Source organism: Vicia villosa, linkage group LG1 (assembly GCF_029867415.1).
Source record: "Vicia villosa cultivar HV-30 ecotype Madison, WI linkage group LG1, Vvil1.0, whole genome shotgun sequence".
NCBI lineage: Eukaryota > Viridiplantae > Streptophyta > Magnoliopsida > Fabales > Fabaceae > Vicia > Vicia villosa.
In genome coordinates this window covers 250,241,119-250,260,623 of record NC_081180.1, presented here as the reverse complement: position 1 = coordinate 250,260,623, position 19,505 = coordinate 250,241,119, and the positions used below count along the sequence as shown (strand labels likewise).

Here is a 19,505-nt window from a genome sequence, read left to right as displayed (position 1 = left end):
TGTCACCTTCAATAAATAGACGATCTATCTAAAAAACTAGCGATCAAAAAGACGCTATGAACAAGATGCTACATCATTTGTCTCCTACATCTCCCATAGTGAGCCCTTCATAAATATATCAATACAAGTTTATAGTGTTTAGTGAAACAACAACTAAAATAATGTATAAATGTAAAATAACATAAAATAGATATGTTTAATTAATATTTAATATTTTAATTAAGATAATCAAGATAAAATTATGAGAAAAATAATCAGATATAAGTTAAATTATAAGTTATTTCAATTAGCTTATTAAAAAACTATAAATCAGTTGAAAAAGAAAAGCTATAAGCTTATGAGAAAAAACAATTTCCAAACAAACTTTTTAAATAAACATGAACTTATAAATTATAAGTCATAAACAGTAAGTTCAAAATATGGGCTGGACAAAGTGCCAAATATAAATTGAAACTCAATTATTTTTTGTTACAACAAGAAAAAGCAAAAAGAAAGACAGAAACTAGGACTTAATGCCTAACAAACTCATTACCATGGCATCAGCAAGCAGTAAACTACCCATCTCTGTAGAAGGTGGATCAAGAAACACCAAAGGACCATTGCTTTTGGCACCCATCTTTGCTACAGAGTCCCCACAATAGTTTCCTTCTCTGAGAGTATGGACACATGGTAACATATTCTTGGTCAGCACAAATTTGTTACCAAACCTTTGATTATTCTGGTCCTCCTGAATAAGTTTGATTATCAGTCAAGAATCAGTACAACAACAACTAAGTCTTATCCCACTAAGTTCTATCCAATACCATACTTCTATCTGAATAATTTCCACAACATTGTTTTACTGTGCTTTTGACAGTCATGGGAGAGGAGGTAAACTCTTTATTCTCAAAAATTAAATGAAAAGAGATTATGAAATTTCAAACAACATTCAGAACAATAAATTAACTCCACAGAAGTAAAGTCATAATCAATTCAGAAGTCCAGCTGAAGCTGAAAACCAGCATGAAACGCCCTGCATTAAAAACTGCATCAACAAATTGCATCAAACTTTACTCTATTCGAATTATCTCACGGTGCATGTATCGAAACCGGCAAATCTCGTCAAAAAAATCATCAGCACTGTTATGTGAACCCTTCATCTGGAGAATCTTGATAACCATGGTCCTTAAATTTTTCCCATACTTCAACAAGGATTCAAGAGTACTCATTTTCTGCTCAGCATTTAATGGTGATCTCACAGTGATTAAGACCTCCTCCAAACATGGAATCACAAAGTCAGAATCAACCTGTAAAATAAAAGAATGCAATGTTTAGATAAGATGTTATAGAACACAGCACATACAAACACACGCAGATTTTAAAGATCAACATTATTTTGAATTTAAAGCCTGTTTGTTTTCACAATCATTTCAATTTGAACACACATCCTATCAAAAGCTGCATTTTGTAGATTCGTTGAAATCACAGTTATAATATGTTGGAGTGCAGGAAATTAAGTTTTCAAACATAAGCTTACATGTTTTAGACTGTTCTTCTGGCATAGTGCTGCAAACATGGCTCCATGGATATCGAACTTGAGCAGCTTGGGATGGCTGTTGAAAAAATCAACAAAATCAATCTCTGGAAAGGGTTGAAGAGCATCATAGTCACCAGTGAATTCCACTTTCATAAAAAGATGTTTCACATCACTTGCCAATCTCAGCATTTTACATATTGCATCCCAGCACCACTGAATGCCCCGCATCGACAGGGTCTCCAGGGCTGTAAGCTTTCCAAAATCAATCATGTAAACTCTCCCTGTAAGAAATTAACAAGAAAAGAAATTAACTTAAGCGGACAAAGCCAATAATTTAGTAAAATTAAATGGGAGCAATAAGAAATCAAAGACCAGTAAGAAATTAAAGTGCAAGAATCACTATAAACATTCGATTCAACTACCTGCACTATTGGAAATTGAAAGCTTTTTCAAATGCTTGGTTTCAGGGACCCTAATCCAGCTACAGCCTTGTACCTCAAGAGATTCAATTTTAGGGGCAATGAGCGAAAGCGAACAGTTTCCAAGACCATAAAAATCCAGCCTACAGTCCTCTAAAAATGGCAGATCGATTGTAATTGATTGGACACCTTCACACCCAAGCAGTAACAACTTTGTCAGATTTGGGCATGACCGAATCACAGCATTCACTGCAGCATCTTCCAATCTTGCCCCAACAACTTCAAGGATTTTAAGATTATGGAACTCATCCCATTTAGGGATGCGCTCAATCAAGACACCCCAAAGTTTCAGAATCTCCAAATTCATTGCTGCACCAATGCAATCCAACTTTGACGGGCTCTCATGAACAACCGCGTTGTCGCCAAGGTTGTCCATTCGAAGCTCGAGATAAGAAAGAGATGGACCTGCAAGCGCTAGCCATGAAGCAAGGCCAGAAGGGGAGAACGGGCAGAAAACAATTAGCTCCTCTAATCGCTCAACAGCTGATACCATTCTTCTCACAATGATGTCAGAATCTTCATCATTAGGAGGGTTGTCAAACGCATTGCGAGTAAAACAAAGAGATCTGATATAACCCAATGAGTTCTTCCATCGCTTAGAAACACAATTGCAATACGCCACGTCACGTCCATTACTGATATGCGACAATATGTATTGAAGAATCACATCAGGCAGAGACTCAATCGCTGAGGACAAGAATCAAAATAAATAGTTGTCAGCTTGCAGACAGATCAAAAAAACATATTTCCAACTCAATAATATATGAATAAAGAGCACCACTTGAAGTCAAAATTGGTGTCAGTCATCAAGCACAAATATTAGAAGAATCTGAAAACCCCAAATCATCAACCCATTTTCATTTTAGCTCAAATTTCTTTTGTGCTAAAACAGTTGCCAACATACAGACAGATCAAAGAACATCTTCCCAAAATCAGCATTAAATGAAGATACAGTACATAATTTAAGTCAAAATGAGTACAACTTGAAGTCAAAATTGGTGCAATCAAGCAAAAACAATTTATTAAAAGAGTCTAAAAACCTCAAATCACATCTCTCACAATCTAATTGAGCCATCCCCTTCCTCTAACAATCTAACCTATCACAACCCCAAAACCCTATTGAGTTCAGCTCCAAAATCTTCAAATTACAATCCAACTTAACTAACACCAACTCCGAATCGAAAACGACAAAGTAAGCATTACAATTACCATCAACAGAATCAAAATACTAACATTTCACAACCAAAAAAAAATCACAATTTATCATCAATTATCTACAAATCAAGCTCAAAACACTCATTTTCAAATCTATCAAGATCTAAGCACACAATTACAGACAGAAATGAAACAATTAAACTTCAATTTTGAAAAACTGCATGCATAGTAAATCGAGCTAGCAAGAACAAAAAAAAACAAGGTTAGAGAGAGAAAGAAGAGAGAGAAAGAGCTTACACATGATGAAGTGAAGAGAATGAAGATCTGAAATGAGAGATTAGGTTTTCTAGGGATTTGATGAAGTTTGATTTTGAGAGAGAAAAGTGAGAGAGATATATAAATAATGTGAAAATAATGTAAATAAAAATTGGACAAAGGGGGGTTGAATGAAAAAAAAGCCCGCGTCTATGTTTTAGGGATTTCAAATTTGTTTGAATTTTTTTTAAGATTCCATTACACGCGCACTACATAACCCTACATAAAATTACACTCCTAGTCCTACATGTTTATTTTGTTCAAAGAGAGTAATTATTTCATACATGAAAGTTAGATAGATATGAAGTGATAGTACTTTAAAAATATTTAAAATATAGTTAGAATTTAAATTACATCGCGCGAAAAAAATGTAGATCGATCATGTTGTAAGAATTTAAATTAGCGCGCGTAAGTATTAGATTTGTATTATTGGTAAGAGTTTATATTACATTACACAAAAAACGTAGATAGATATTGATGTAAGAATTTAAATTAGCGAGCGTAAATAATATTAGATTAGTATTGTCGGTGAGAAGTTAAAATGGAGATCTATATCGTTGGTAAGAATTTAAATTAGTGCGCGTAAATAATATTAGATTTGTATTTTTGGTAAGAATTTAAATTATATTATGCAGAAAACGTAGATCGATACCGTTGTAAGAATTTAAATTATCGCGCGAAAATAATATTAAATTTGTATTGTTGGTAAGAATTTAAATTATATTATGCAGAAAACGTAGATCGATATTGTTGTAAAAATTTAAATTAGCGTGCGGAAATAATATTAGATTAGTAATGTTGGTAAGAATTTAAATTTTATTACGCAAAAAACGGTTGTTACTGTTAGTAAGAATTTAAATTAGCGTGCGTAAAAATCTTAGATTAGTATCGCCGGTAAAATTTTAAATTAGATTGTGTATTATTAATGTTTGAATCTCAATGTTTATGTAAAGAATATTACTATAAAATATGGAAATTTATTTTTGATATTTTTGGTTTTACTTGATTTGATGAATTGTCGAGATCAAATTTATTTAAAGAAAATTCTAAAAATATTAGTGGAAAATGTACTATGGGTTAATAATATTCTAAGTAAGACGGTAGACAAATATGCTAATATGTTTTTAGAAATGTTTAAAGTAAATAGATATTATAATGAGGCTTCATTTGATGAGTTGTGATTTATTCGGACTGTTCGCAGAATATGAGAGTTATCCTATGGAAGAGAACGGGGATCCAAAGGCCATGATACAATCTAACGGCTCTCTGCATCTCACGCCTAAAGAATAGTAGTTTGTTACAACTCCACCTCTGTATAAATGGAAAATGCGCTATTCTCGAGTACACAATTTCAAATTCAAATTTCATTCACTATTTTCCATCACATGTTGACTTGAGCGTTGGAGTATTAACCTTGCAGGCCAACCCATCCTTTGTCGTATTTGAATCTCTAGTCTACCGTTGCTCACTACAACCACCGTTCTCCGATCAATTTTCTTCCGCAATGAAATAATACTAATATATTGTATAACTTTTTATTGTTAATGCATAATCATTGAATTTCACCTTGAAATATGGTATCGAGTAAATGTGTCGTTTGGAGATTTCGAGACTAGTTATTTCATCACTACACCTCTTTAAGTGTTTTTATTAAAGGCTTATTTTGAAAATCAAAACTTTTCTTTATGCTTTTTAGCTTTGAAGTTATATTAAAAAGAACTCTTTGTATTATTTTTGAAATCCTCGAATCTTCTTTGCACATCTTACATCGATGCCTACAGGTAATTCTTACAAAATCTCATCATCAAACATGACTTCATCCGCGTGTGAAAGCCCTTATGCACAAATTTGTGAACTCGAGAAATAACTTTTATCCCTTACGACACTAGAACCCTTTTTGTTGCCTTTTTTGGAGCCTAACTTTTGGTTGTTAAGGTGTTCTCAATTACCTCAAGCTTCATCTTCCTTGTCAAAAAATAAAGTTATTCTCACTTTTCTACCGCATTACAATACCGTACACTTTATTATGAAAGAGCACATGGTGATAATATATGTCACCCCAGTTCTTCCATAATATTTGAAATGGCTCAAGTGAGTCAAGAAATCCAAAAATTTCCATATGGGATTTCTTGAATACCATAAACGTTTTTTTGTTCAGTCACCACTTATCTTTGCTCCGATGGAGAAATTGTCATTCTCTTTCTTTATGTTGAAATTTAGGGAGATATGTGGTGATAACTGAAGGAAAATTGTGATACAATATGCAACAGAAAACAAAATTTTTCCTTCACTGATCCTTATGAATGGGCATAATTAGTGATAGAAACGATTACCTCTTGTGGCGATTAAAACCTTTGATGCACAATTGAAGGAGTGATCACAAGCGTTTATAAAGAACAATGCCTCTACTTAGTCCACACGAATAGATGCCTTCGGTCTCAGTGCTAGCTGATACGAATGAAGGCTTTGAGTGAGAGAGAAGGAAAATACGGCTAGGGTTTCACAGACCGAATTTCCATCAAGATTGAATACATCTGAACAAGGGTTCTATTTATAGAACCACTTGTATGGGCTGCAAGCCAAAAACCCACTTAAGTGCACGCACACCATACCTTATAGTGTAATGTATATCACTTAAGCTCGTGGTACCTTACCATTTTATGTATTCTACTTAAGTGCACCGTACCTTACGGTGTTTTATAATTCACTTAAGTGTATTGTACCTTACGGTGTTCCTTATTTACTTTATCTCTCATCAATCTATCTTTATGTGTGTGACCCTGCAGGTTCTCGTGACGCTGCCAATTATACTAAATCACATTTAACTTAATAAAATAGTGAGCGGTATCTAATAACACCTCACTGCTACCCAAGTCACAAAAAATTCATGTGATCTGACAAAACCTTATCATGATAATACTTGTGTGTACAATTACCCTTTTGCCCTTAGTCTTTATTGAACACAAGGCATAAGTCGTGCCACCCTTGTCTAGTTCAATATTGGGCCCTTAGACATTTATCATGTTATGAAAGATGGGAAAATTCTATATAGGTCACTCATGTCTCTCAGAATGCTTTGTGGAGTACCCATCAACTTCCTTTATGGTCATCCAGTTACGAACAATGTTTGATCAACAATAAAGTACTCGACTCTACATCTAAGGTCCATTGTGATTTCAAGTCAAAGGGTGATATACACCACCTATCACCATGAGAATAACTTATGACATTTTGCATAACATTCTACATAGTATTCTCATAACGGGTCAATCCAGTATAAATATTACTCCTAGTATTCATACCTATGTCAAGACTTGATAACTCCTTATCCATGATCCATGGGATGTGATCATCATTCTATTTTCATAATAGTCTCAATGATTTAATGTTATCCCACTTCACAATAAAACTCGACTATGGATAATTTAAGAATAATGTCCTTATATTTAATGAGATCTCATGATTAAGTCACACTTAACATATCATTAAACGGACTAGCTATTCTAGGGACTTTATTATTTTGGAAACACAAACATAATAAATAAATGCATTTTATTATTAATAAATAATTCGATACAAGTACCAAAAGTATTGGCCTCTAAGGCTTACACCAACAATCTCCTACTAGCACTAGAAACAATCAGATATACCCCTGAGACCCATGAATCCAGTATGGTCATCATGCTTCTGTTGTGCAAGAGGCTTTGTTAGTGGGTCAATAACATTTTCAAGTGTACGTACTCTGCATTTCTTCACATCTCCCCTATCTATTATCTCTCGAATGAGGTGATATCGCCTAAGTATTTATTTTAATCGTTGGTGAGATCTAGGCTCCTTAGCTTATGCGATAGCACCATTGTTATCATAATAGAGATCAATGGGATCTAAAATGCTAGGGACTATGCCAAGATCCTTAATGAACTTCTTGATCCAAATAATTTCCTTTGCTGCATTTGAGGCAGCAATGTAACCAACCTTAGTTATAGAATCAACAACAGTATCTTGCTTTAAACTTTTCTATCTCACAGCGCCGCCATTTAAGTACAACACATAACCAGATTGCGATCTGAAGTCATCTTTATTTGTCTGGAAGCTAGCATCGGTGTATCCAATTACATTAAGTTCTTCCTGGCCTCTATATACCAAGAATGAGTCCTTAGTCCTTCTTAAGTACTTAAGGATATTCTTGACAGCTACCTAATGATCATCATCGGATCAGACTGGTACCTACTCGTTGCACTTAAAGCATATGAGACATCCGGTCAAGTACATAACATGACATACATGATAGATCCTATTGCAGATGCATATGTAATCTTATTCATGTGATCTCTTTCTTCCTTAGTTGAAGGGGATTGTATTTTTCTATAGACATGGGCCATATTGCATAAGTATGAATCCTTTCTTAGAATCATGCATATTAAAGCGTCTCTGCACTTTGTATATGTATGTACTCTAACTTAGGCCAAGTAGTTTTTGCAAACTATCTCTATAGATCCTGATTCCTAATATATAGGTTGCTTCACCAAGGTACTTCCTAGAAAAGCATTTCCCTAGCCAAATTTTCACTTGTTTCAAGGTAGGGACGTCGTTTCCAATGAGTAATGTATCGTCTACATATAAAATAAAACATTGAAGATTTTTTCCGTCTTGCATTCCATACCAAATAATGATGTGTACGAGTTTAGGGCGGCTACATAAGTTAGGATTAAGGTAAAATCTATTTAAAGAGTGTTTTATAGTAAAATCTAGGCTAAATATCCTTTTTGGTTCCTTAAGTTTACCTCAGAGTCCATTATGGTCCCTTATCTTTAAAAAGTTCCAAAGTGGTCATTTAATTGTTCAAAAACGTCCACATTAGTCCTTTCCGTGAAAACATAAATTGCAATAGCTGGGATTCGAAGCATGTCCTGAATTCTTTTTTCCCTTGGTTATATTAAAAACCGAGGAAATAAGTGATTTTTATTTTTATTTTTAAATAAAACACGGCGCGCTTTGGCATTATAGCTCGTTTTTTTTTTGTTGGGTGAGGTGAAAGCTTTGTCATAAAATGTATTATTTATAGTAGTGGAAGTTATATAGTTGTTAGGATTGCGTTTTGACATTATACGTCATTTTTTTTGTTGGGTGAGGTGAAAGCTTTGTCATAAAATGTATTATTTATAGTAGTGAAAGTTATATAGTTGTTAGGATGAGACTCTCCGGTTTTCCCTCTCAAATTAAAACGTTGGCGTTTTGATTTTGGATTAAACTAGTCAGAGACCCGTGCTTCCGCACGGGTGAATTTATTTTAATATTGACGAAATAATTTTTTTAGATATACATATGAAAAACTCATATTTATTAGAAAAATACAATGAAAAATTATGAAATCAAAATATTATAACAAAAAACAATTTGATATATGATGTATTTAGATACACATGGTAAAATAAACAATTATTAGATAAACTAAATCGTATTAAATAATTTTAAAAAAACTTGTGACATGGAAAAAGAAGAAAAAAATTGACATTTGAAAATAATGGTAATAATTTGATAGTGACTCGTAAGATAAAAAATTAGTTGTGTGAATAACTATGTAGTATTATTCTCTTTGATAAAGTTCATTTTTAATTTTATTGAAATTAAAAAATAGATTAATTGGTATTTTTAGTGATAATAAACAAAATAGAATAGATAAAATATGTTCTAAATACAAAAAAAAATCAATATATTTGGTGAGATGATGAACAATGGTACATCATCTAAAATACATAATCTTAAATGGATATTGGTCTTATGATAATTATAGGATTCCATTTGTAAAGAAAGCATGAATTTTTATAGGATTTATCTAACATTACAAATATTTACGAATATTACTAATAATTATAAATATTTTGTTGATCAAAATAAAAAATGTATAATGGTGAAAGTGACCCGTAAAAATAGCAAATTTGAGTGATTCTAATTTTCTCATTCATTTCATTATTTTTATCATATATATTTTATTGTATTAAATAATCATAAAAAAAAAGAATCGTGTTGATAGTGGCCCGTCATAAAAATAAGAATATTACCTCTCAAGTTAAAACAATATTAAAATAAAATAAATATTGCGTTGATAGTGACCCGTCCGATAATAAATTTTTTAATTTTATTAAAATTAAAAAATAAATTATTTTTTAGGGATAATAACTAAATAGAAAAAAAATTAAAATGAAAGGAAGAAGGTGTGGGATAAAATGTGAGATAAAATTGAAATTTTAATTAAGATAGAGAAAGTGTGCAATGGTCGGTTAAAATAAATTAAATATTGTGTTGATAGTGACCCGTGAGATAAATAAATATTTAGTTTTATTAAAATTAAAAAATAGATTATTAATATTTTTTGTGATAATAAGTAAATGTAGAAAAATTAAAATGAAAGTAAAAAAGTGTGGGAAAATGAAATATGAAAGAAATTTGAAATTTGAATTAAGAGAGAGAAGATGTGTCTTGGGGAGAAAAAGAATTGAGGTTGCCAAGTGTCCAATGATGATTGAAAGCTAAAGTGAATTTGTTAATTACTAAAATATCCAAAGTGTAGTGTAAAAAAAATTTAAGAGGAGGATATTTTTGGAAGTTTGGTCAATCTTTTATTAATGGGTAGATAGTAGATAGTAGATAGTAGATAAATAAATATTTAGTTTTATTAAAATTAAAAAATAGATTATTAATATTTTTTGTGATAATAAGTAAATGTAGAAAAATTAAAATGAAAGTAAAAAAGTGTGGGAAAATGAAATGTGAAAGAAATTTGAAATTTGAATTAAGAGAGAGAAGATGTGTCTTGGGGAGAAAAAGAATTGAGGTTGCCAAGTGTCCAATGATGATTGAAAGTTAAAGTGAATTTGTTAATTACTAAAATATCCAAAGTGTAGTGTAAAAAAAATTTAAGAGAAGGATATTTTTGGAAGTTTGGTCAATCTTTTATTAATGGGTAGATAGTAGATAGTAGAAGTAGATAGATAGTAGATAGATAGTAGATTATTGCTAATTAATGATTTTCATTTTATTTAATACAATTAATTTGTGTGGACCATAATGACCTTAAAAATCAGAGCCATGGTGATAGGTACATGCACGTTACTGACATGATGGTCAGGTAACCTGAAGACGTTTTCGACAACAATAACGGTTTGAAGCGGTTCGAGAACCAAAGACATGTGAAAACTCACAAGAAAATAAAAGCCCACGTAGAAGATATGTGCCAAATTCTAGAAATGTAATCATTATTGATAGTTATTGATATACATAGTATATAAGTAGATTTCGTTTATGAAATAAGGGTTTGCATTTTATTTTATTTTCTGTAAAATTCAAACATCCCAGTCAAAGAGATAAATAATTTATGAAAAATGTATGAACTTTCATCTCAATCTTAATTTCAAACATTTTAATCCAATTTTTTTTATTTCTTTATTGTTCTCTTTATTTACTTTATTCAACTTTTACATTAAAAAATCTTTTAACACAAATGCATTTTCTCAAACATCTCGCACAAAGTGTCCCGTTAGATTTTTTCGAATTTGATCCGCAAGTGAAGAACTCTCACATGCCGCTGGGATTTGAAAAAAGCAATTTGCAACAAAATTTATAACATTTATATCTATGCATATTTATTTTGTTTTCTATTTAGTTTTAATGAAGACCCTATATTAGTTAGTGTCTAAGATAGAAAAATGTTATGAACATAGTGTGTAAGTGTTCTAAACTTCAGAATATCAAGATATATTTATACTAATAAAGCAAGATAGAGAAATGTTTCTTGTCTTTAATGCCTCATAGCAAAATTGTAGCATATAATATATTTATATCAGTATGTAAAGATTTTACAACTGCTTATTTTGAATCCGAGATTTCCACATTCAAGGGTACAGAAGATTTTACAAACACTTCTGTACAAAAACCACAGTTCCAAAATGCTTCAAGCTAAGTTTGAGTAATGGTATGCATTGGTTTGCTAGTATAAGTTCCAACTTCAGAAAGCTCTAATGGTAGTTTGAATCCGTTGAAAGAAAGAAAACGCGATGACGATAAAATGCTATTGTGAGTTGTGACGACACATCATGCAGGAATCCGGTAAGATGGATCCACCATTTTCAATATGAACAAGTTTCCTCTGTCCCCTCTTGATACCCTGTCAAATTATAATTAGAAAGAATGACAACCTCTATAGCACTGACACCTCTAAAAAAAGACGTGGTTGTGGCTGTGGCTGTGTCATACACTACCACTTGTGACTATGTTCAATTTATTCATTTTTTCAAATTATTACGAGTATCGGTGTTTGTGTCCATGTTTCATAGATGACAATAAAACAAGGACTTGATAATATCTACGTATGCCACATGAACATGATGACAGTAAAGCAATTGAATGTTGATATTAGGCCGAATGTAGTTTATAAACATACTCGAAAAAACTGCGGTACTTCTTATATCTCTACATGTGTAATATGAAACTCACCTAAGTTCTTCATCCAAATATGTTATTTCCAGTTCGCCACGAGCCGTGTCAGGAGCCTTAACAGGTATCTGCAAACGTACATTATGATGACGACGAAGACCACGATGATCAATGTAATTATGATACTAACATTTATACACATTACTTAACAGAACTGCAATTTTGAGAGTTTGAATACTCACGAAGCCTCCAATTTTGAAGGTATCGAATTTCACAGCCACTTTCCTTGTATTCAGAGGTGTTAAATCTGCTGTCACCTACACAATGTTGGTTCATTCACATATACAAATATTAGAGTAAGAACACGTAAACCGCGAAAGATTATCTCAATTTCACTTAGTGTCACCTGGTTGAAGAATGGCCTAGATTCCATGTTTTGGGCTCGGAGAGTATCGGCATTGATTGCTTGATAATTTGTAACTGACCTCAAAAACTTTGGTCTCTGTCATTACAATATTGAAAATCATAGCTATCAATTTGTCTAAGAGAAGAACATATAAACACTTATATGATAAGTGCTTATGCTAAAAGCGCTTAATTGAACTGTTTACCTAAATAGGGCTACTTATGGTAAGGAAAAAGTAATGGATTACCTTAATTTGCAAGATAGATTGAGAGGTAGTGTAAATAAGCTCCCATTTGCCATCAAGTAAAGTAGATTTGAGAGGCTCTTTAGTTGGATTAACTGCTTCAAGTTTGCGTGCAATCTATTTAGAAGTAAATTCCATGAATCAAGAATGAAAATGCATGCATATAAAGTTGAAAAGGTGCAGAGATCAAAGGTTTTGAAGACAGCCGACCTGATCAACCCTTTGTTGGTCTTCAGGAGTGGCATCAGCTCCTCGATCAAGAGAAGCAATGGCTTCAAGAAGCTCTTCCTTGATGATGCTAGCGTCTTTGGGTTTTTTCAAGAAAGAGGTAAAGAATGAAACATTTGTTCTCCATTTTTGAGAGAGGGGGAGGGTGTTGTGAGTTTGGTGGATGAGAGGTTTGATTGGAAAGTGAGAAGAAGAAGAGGAAGATGGTAGATAATGGAGTGGTTTGTGAGGTGAAAAATCAGTGGTGTTGAGAAAGAGAGAAGAAGTAGAAGATAAGGCCATAACCATATGAGATGAGTTTAAAGGTTTGGTTTGGTTTGATTTACTCAAAAAGGCATCATCATGTGGGTTTCTAGAGTCCAGTTCATTTCATCTGAAATATTGACCGCTAGATTCATATTGAACTTTATATCTAACGGTTTACATTTTACTAATTAGGAAAAGAGATTCTAGGTTGGTAGCTATAGTAATTATATACATTTTTAACTTGAGATCCAACCGTATTTTTCGCTAAAAAATTAATAGACAGCTTAGCCAAAAGTTTTAAACGATTAATTATTCATTTGTTTTAATTTTTAAAATTATTATTATTGATTTTATCTCTATTTTTGTTTAAAAAACAAATATTAAATTAGAGGAATACATAGAAAAAGAAAATAGGAGTTGAAATCGGAAGCGTGTCTGAACTAACTGGGCCATAAAACTACCGCTGGTTAAAACCACTTGAGGTGACCCCGAACCGGATTAAAAAAAATCTATAGAAAAATCCAAAACTGTATAAACTAATTTGATTATTAGTGGTGTTATCATGGCACGTGCAATTTCATTAGTGGCTTGCTTCGGTGCCTCTCTCACCTAAAATCCTAAAACTAATCTAAAACATAAAGATAAGCGCAAACATAAGTCTCTTTCTTTCTCTCTTCTTTCTCTCTCAAGTCTCCTCACACTTCTTTATTAATCATTTTTTACGATTAATTAATTATATGAACAGTTAACAGTGTTTTTTCGATTCACGCTTACTTGAGTTTGTGCTATGAACTCTAAGCTCGGATCTTGAATATTCAATATCCAACAATTCAAAAAGAAGAAGAATGGGGCCAAAGTTTCCTATGAGTCAGTTGAAGACACCAAATTATTATGTGATTTCTTACCACAGAAAGTATTCCACTAGAATTCTCTCTCAGCAGAAGTTTTCATTCAAATCTTTGGGGGATAAATGGAACCTCAATGACCTAACTGCTAGTATGCATCCTCACTCTTTTTTTTTTTTTTTCCTATACTTATTTTTTTAGCTTTTTTTTGCAGTCATAAGTACTTATTTATTTAATCGCTTTTTCAGTTATTATATGAATTTATGAGGTTATATTATCAGTAATTGTAGGAGATTTTTCTGTTATTGTCGATTATATTTTAAAAGCTACCATTAGTTCAGTTGTTTGTTTTTTGGATTTCACTGATTATTAATGCAAATTGTAATTAAGTTCTAAATTATCACTTGTTATTCAAAGAAGAAAGTAGGAGATGAATTTTGGATTATATGAAATATCAAATGTTTTTCTCTATTTTTTAGGGTTTGTTTGGACTTATTTGAGCTTATCTAGTTACATATAAGGTGTGTTAATGGATTGATTTATTTGAGCTTATCTATTGACATAAATTTTGTGAGATTATTTGAGAGAACTTACGAAAACTTTTTTGACAATTGACATTGTTCATAAGTTCTTCAGAATTGTTTAGCTTACAAAAGTAGTTTGTAGCTTATGCCACAAAAAAAAAAGGTTTAACTTTATCTTTTACAATAGAATTAGTTTATATATAAACACTTATGTTAAAAGCTGTAAATAAGCAATTTATCCAAACAGAGCCATAAACACTTTGTGATATTATTTGTGTGAGTTATGACAACTTATGGCATGTACATAAACTGTTTTCAACTTATTTCTATAAGTTTTTAGGATAGCTTGTGAAAACAACTTATTGCTGATATAATTTTTTTTTTGACTTTATTGTATCTTTTACTATAGAAACAACTTATACATAAACATTTATATGATAAATGCTTATGCTATACACCTGCTCATCCAAACAGGGCCTTAATACTTTCTGTTTGTAAGCTTAAGTATTAGAAGGGGATTGTGTAATGTCTTTACTTTTCCTGGCCATTTCTTGTAATTTTTATTTTTTCACCTATTTTTGTGAAGGTTCTATCCAAGAAAGATTGAATGTATTGATGTCGAGGACCCAAAACTTTTTGAATGAAGTGACTTCTCCGCTTGCAAAATCTGGCCAAAGTAAAAAGCCTGATCCTGAGAACGATATCGGATTTCAAGTTATGGAAGATATATTTATGGTAGAGCAAACAATTGAACGCAGAACACCATACGGGACACTTTCTCTAGCTGCTGTCATATGTATTGAGCAATTCAGCAGGTGAATTACTTATGCATCATTCTATTTTCTATATCGATACTTGGGCCAATGCATACACCAACTGGATAAAATGTTACAAAATTCAAGACTAAAGTATAGAATAGAAGTGCTTTATCACATTGTTTGAACTTATTCCCTTAGAACGTGCAATACAGTGTTTTGTTCCCCAAGCTATCTTAAAACAATGTTATAAGAGAAGACACTAGATGATGTACATTTTACGCACTCTTGTTTCATCTTTTCCCTTGAAATGTTGATTTGTAGGTTCTGATAATTTCCTGTGCTCTCTTCACAAGTTGATGGCTTCAATTCGAAAGTACAATATGTGTTAACTAAGCTGGGTTTGTTGATTAAATATCGATGGAAGTCTATAGTTTGGAAACACTCTTAACGGTGGCTTTGTCTTTTTGTATTTCTTGCTGATACCATGCCTATAAGACTTGTTATAAAATAAAGTTTTGATATATTAAAAGTTGTAATTACAATGCTGAAATAATATTACTTAAATAGAGAGAAAAATAAACGTAATAGGCTTTGCTTAACGGGCCTCAGACTAATATTACAATAACTATTTACGTTTAATATTTACAACAGACTGATACAGACATTATAATTTGACTTCTTGAAAATAAGATATGCAGGATGAGCGGATTGACTGGGAAAAAAATGAAGAAGATTTTTCAAACACTTGTTCCAGAGACGGTATATACTGATGCCCGTAATTTTGTTGAATACTGCTGCTTTAGATACTTGTCAAGGGACAGTTCTGATATTCATCCTTCCCTCCAGGTATGGGATACTGTTCTTCAATCTTATATTAGAAACCGTGTTCATTTGCTGTTTATTTTTATTAGTTCATTACAGTGTCATCAAACTTGCATTTGGTATTTTTGGTTTTCTATTTTATCATTTTTCAATTAGTTATTATTCAAATATAGTAATGCTAAATAGAATCTATTGTGTTATCACATAAAGAAATGTAATGCGGTTTATTTCTGTTGGACACGTTTGTAGGATCCTGCTTTCCAGAGGCTGATATTCATAACCATGCTTGCCTGGGAAAATCCTTACACTAAAGTTCTTTCTAGCAATGCCGAGAAAGCTTCTTTACAGGTTCACTTCCTTTATTTAATTGAATTCAGAAACTCTATGAGCATGTGAATACCCAGCTGATTCGATGCAGAAGATGTGCAAGGAGTGATTTGTTTTTTTTTTTGGAGTTTTTCTGTTTAATTTTTCAACATAATAACATTATTTATTTTAGTTCGTTTTTATGATTTTGAGAGATCACTTGGGGAACTTTGCAGAGTAAGCTTGTCACCGAGGAGGCTTTTGTCCGAATTGCTCCTGCAGTCTCTGGTGTGGTTGACCGCCCCACAGTGCACCATCTTTTTAAGGCTCTTGCTGGCGATCAAGAGGGAATTTCCATGAGCGTGTGGCTAGCTTACATTAACGAGTTTGTTAAGTGAGTTTGTAATAATCATCTTTTTGTTGATGTAATGGTATATAATGATTTGCCAATTTTCAAATGCTTCGAGTTTTTTACTAGGTGGTCTCACTTTATTTGGATAGTTAGTTTTTTATAGAATTCTTCTGCTGAACTTTGATGTTACTGTAGAGTACGTCGAGAAAATAGGTCGTATCAGATTCCAGAGTTTCCTCAAATTGCAGAGGAGAAAATCTTATGCATTGGTGCCAACAATAAACAACCTGTTCTGAAATGGGAGAATAATATGGCATGGCCTGGCAAACTCACTCTTACGGATAAAGCAATCTATTTTGAGGTATAACTTAATGAAATTTTTACCTACTGTCTCATAGAATAATTCCATGAAGGTTTCTGAATGTTAAGCACACTATTACTAATACTACTTTTCATGATTATATGATGTTTTCCCGTCACATTGTTTTAATGATGTTTTCTAATCCGTGTTCTAGGCAGCTGGCTTATTGGGAAATAAGAGAGCCATGAGATTGGATCTTACATATGATGGATTGAAAGTAGAGAAAGCAAAAGTTGGGCCCTTAGGGTCTTCACTTTTTGACTCGGCTGTTTCTATTTCTTCTAGCTCAGAGTGAGTAAGCTACTTCAAGCATTCATTATCAGTTTTATTTTTACTGTCTAATATTGTTTTATCTCGTAATTTTAATAATTATGCATGAATAACATAAGTCATTCGTAAACGTGCACATTGTGTTTAGAACCCGCAATATTTGTTCTCCACTTTTCTGTGTTGCTCTTTGCTGCATTTTATCATCATCATCATTTTAAAATAATTCATTCTATTTATACTTACATTCATACTTAGGCCGAATTGGTGGGCGCTGGAATTCATCGACTTGGGAGGTGAAATGAGGAGGGATATTTGGAATGCATTGATAAGTGAAGTCATTGCTTTACACAAATTCATTCATGAGTATGGACCCGAAGATTCTGATGAATCACTGTTTAATGTTTACGGGACTCGCAAAGGAAAGCAAAGAGCAACAGCCAGTGCCATTAATGGTATGGCTAGACTCCAGGCCCTTCAACATTTGCAAAAATTCCCCGATGATCCTATGAAGCTCGTCCAGTTCTCATATTTACAAAATGCACCGCATGGTGATATCGTTCTCCAAACCTTAGCTGTTAATTATTGGGGAGGTCAACTAGTTACAGGATTTGTAAACACGCGCAATCAGTCAGAAAATCGCCTTTCTAATGAGACAGCTGACAATTGTAACCATGCTTTCGACATCGACGGAAGTGTCTACTTGCAGAAGTGGATGAAATCTCAATCTTGGGCGTCTAGTACTTCTACTACTTTTTGGAAGAACACTTCAACAAAAGGTTTGGTGTTAAGTAAGAATCTCGTTGTAGCTGACCTATCACTCACTGAAAGAGCAGCAAAAACAAGCAAACAAAAGTATCAGGTTGTGGAGAAAACTCAAGCCACCATTAATGCTGCAACTCTGAAAGGCATACCCAGCAACATTGATCTTTTCAAGGTTGGGACGCTTACCTTGGTTTTGTAATTTTCCGCTGATATATTCCATTTTTATTCTCTTTTCATTTGATTGGGTCTCAAAAACAATGCGGTCTTAAACGGTAATCATGTTCATGTGCAGGAGCTAATATTACCTATCACCTTAACTGTCAAAAACTTTGAAAAACTAAGGCGCTGGGAGGAGCCACACCTGACCGTCGGGTTTCTTGCACTTGCATATACCATGATTTTTAGGTGACGTTTGTATAGAATGTTAGTTTGAAAGTTATTGATGTTGAACCTAGTTGTTCATGAGAACCTTCTTGTTATTGTTTTTTGAGGTGATGTTTATTTGCCTTTCCAGAAATTTGCTGTCGTATATGCTTCCAACGATGTTAATGATCACGGCAGTTGGAATGCTGACAATCAGGGGTCTTAAGGAGCAAGGCCGCCTTGGACGATTTTTTGGTGGAGTCACAATACGTGATCAGCCACCGTCAAATACTATACAAAAGATCATTGCTGTAAAAGACGCTATGCGTGATGTTGAGAATATTACGCAGAAAGTGAATGTCTCGCTTCTCAAAATACGTTCAATTTTACTTTCTGGCAATCCACAGGTATTATAATATCATGCATGTTCTTTGTATTACTATATTATTTTGTGGATGTTTAATTTGATCTAATCATTTGTCAGATAACTACCGAGGTTGCTGTGCTGATGTTAACTTGGTCAGCCATTCTCTTCATTGTCCCATTCAAGTACATTCTTTCCTTTCTTCTCTTCGATATGTTCACACGGGAGCTCGAGTTTCGGAAAGAAATGGTTAAGAGATTCATGAAAATGTTAAGAGATCGTTGGCATGCGGTTCCTGCTGCCCCAGTAGCTGTGTTACCATTTGAAAATGAAGAATCTAAACCAGAAATTTCCTTAAAGGTGATTGAGAACAAATTAAAGTCACAAGGAAATCAGAGCAGTGGCAAGTCTAAACAGTGATAACATATTCAGGATTGCTTATTACAGAAAGTGTAAAGATGAAATTTAGTTTTGATTTTTGTGTAAATAGAAATAGGAAACTCTTGTACTATCTAACTTTTAACTAACTCTTTGGATTTGCCTTATTATATGCAATGCTTGAGTTGGATAGTTCAGCTTTATCTTCTGTCTCTAAGTTCAACTATCTTCAATGTTGGTTCTTATTAAATCACTCAATGTCTTGTGTCAAATTGTAGCTTTTTATGTCCCAACCATTGATCACCTCAACAAAAGTTGAACTTGAATGTCTGCGGTTGTTTGTTTTGATCTTTGAGATTGAATACTAAGAACGTGGTT

General features: G+C 32.9%; 3 protein-coding genes across 4 annotated transcripts; 1 reads left to right on the top strand and 2 right to left on the bottom strand.

The window, feature by feature from the left end:
* Positions 1 to 351: 351 nt before the first annotated feature.
* LOC131625633 (F-box protein At1g10780-like) lies at positions 352 to 3,583 on the bottom strand. Its single transcript, XM_058896477.1, has 4 exons — positions 3,448 to 3,583; positions 1,939 to 2,682; positions 1,517 to 1,797; positions 352 to 1,286 (listed from the first exon to the last, which is right to left on the bottom strand). The coding sequence occupies exons 1-4, from the start codon at positions 3,449 to 3,451 to the stop codon at positions 1,050 to 1,052; spliced, it is 1,266 nt and encodes a 421-aa protein (XP_058752460.1). The 5' UTR covers positions 3,452 to 3,583; the 3' UTR covers positions 352 to 1,049.
* Positions 3,584 to 11,243: 7,660 nt separating this feature from the next.
* Positions 11,244 to 13,110, bottom strand: LOC131625623 (probable plastid-lipid-associated protein 4, chloroplastic). The gene is made up of 6 exons (XM_058896469.1): positions 12,759 to 13,110; positions 12,552 to 12,665; positions 12,305 to 12,400; positions 12,141 to 12,215; positions 11,959 to 12,026; positions 11,244 to 11,629 (listed from the first exon to the last, which is right to left on the bottom strand). The coding sequence occupies exons 1-6, from the start codon at positions 13,062 to 13,064 to the stop codon at positions 11,557 to 11,559; spliced, it is 732 nt and encodes a 243-aa protein (XP_058752452.1). The 5' UTR covers positions 13,065 to 13,110; the 3' UTR covers positions 11,244 to 11,556.
* A 555-nt stretch (positions 13,111 to 13,665) lies between these two features.
* Positions 13,666 to 19,330, top strand: LOC131645144 (uncharacterized). Of its 2 annotated transcripts, XM_058915802.1 has the most exons (11): positions 13,666 to 14,018; positions 14,978 to 15,206; positions 15,848 to 15,995; positions 16,221 to 16,319; positions 16,514 to 16,671; positions 16,825 to 16,990; positions 17,145 to 17,281; positions 17,516 to 18,194; positions 18,315 to 18,427; positions 18,537 to 18,792; positions 18,870 to 19,330. In XM_058915802.1, exons 1-11 carry the CDS (start codon positions 13,868 to 13,870, stop codon positions 19,167 to 19,169), a joined length of 2,436 nt encoding a protein of 811 aa, XP_058771785.1. In that variant the 5' UTR covers positions 13,666 to 13,867; the 3' UTR covers positions 19,170 to 19,330. The 2 variants fall into 2 exon arrangements, with proteins under 2 accessions (XP_058771785.1, XP_058771786.1); XM_058915803.1 differs by lacking the exon at positions 13,666 to 14,018 and having other exon boundaries at positions 15,068 to 15,206; positions 15,840 to 15,995.
* Positions 19,331 to 19,505: the final 175 nt, after the last annotated feature.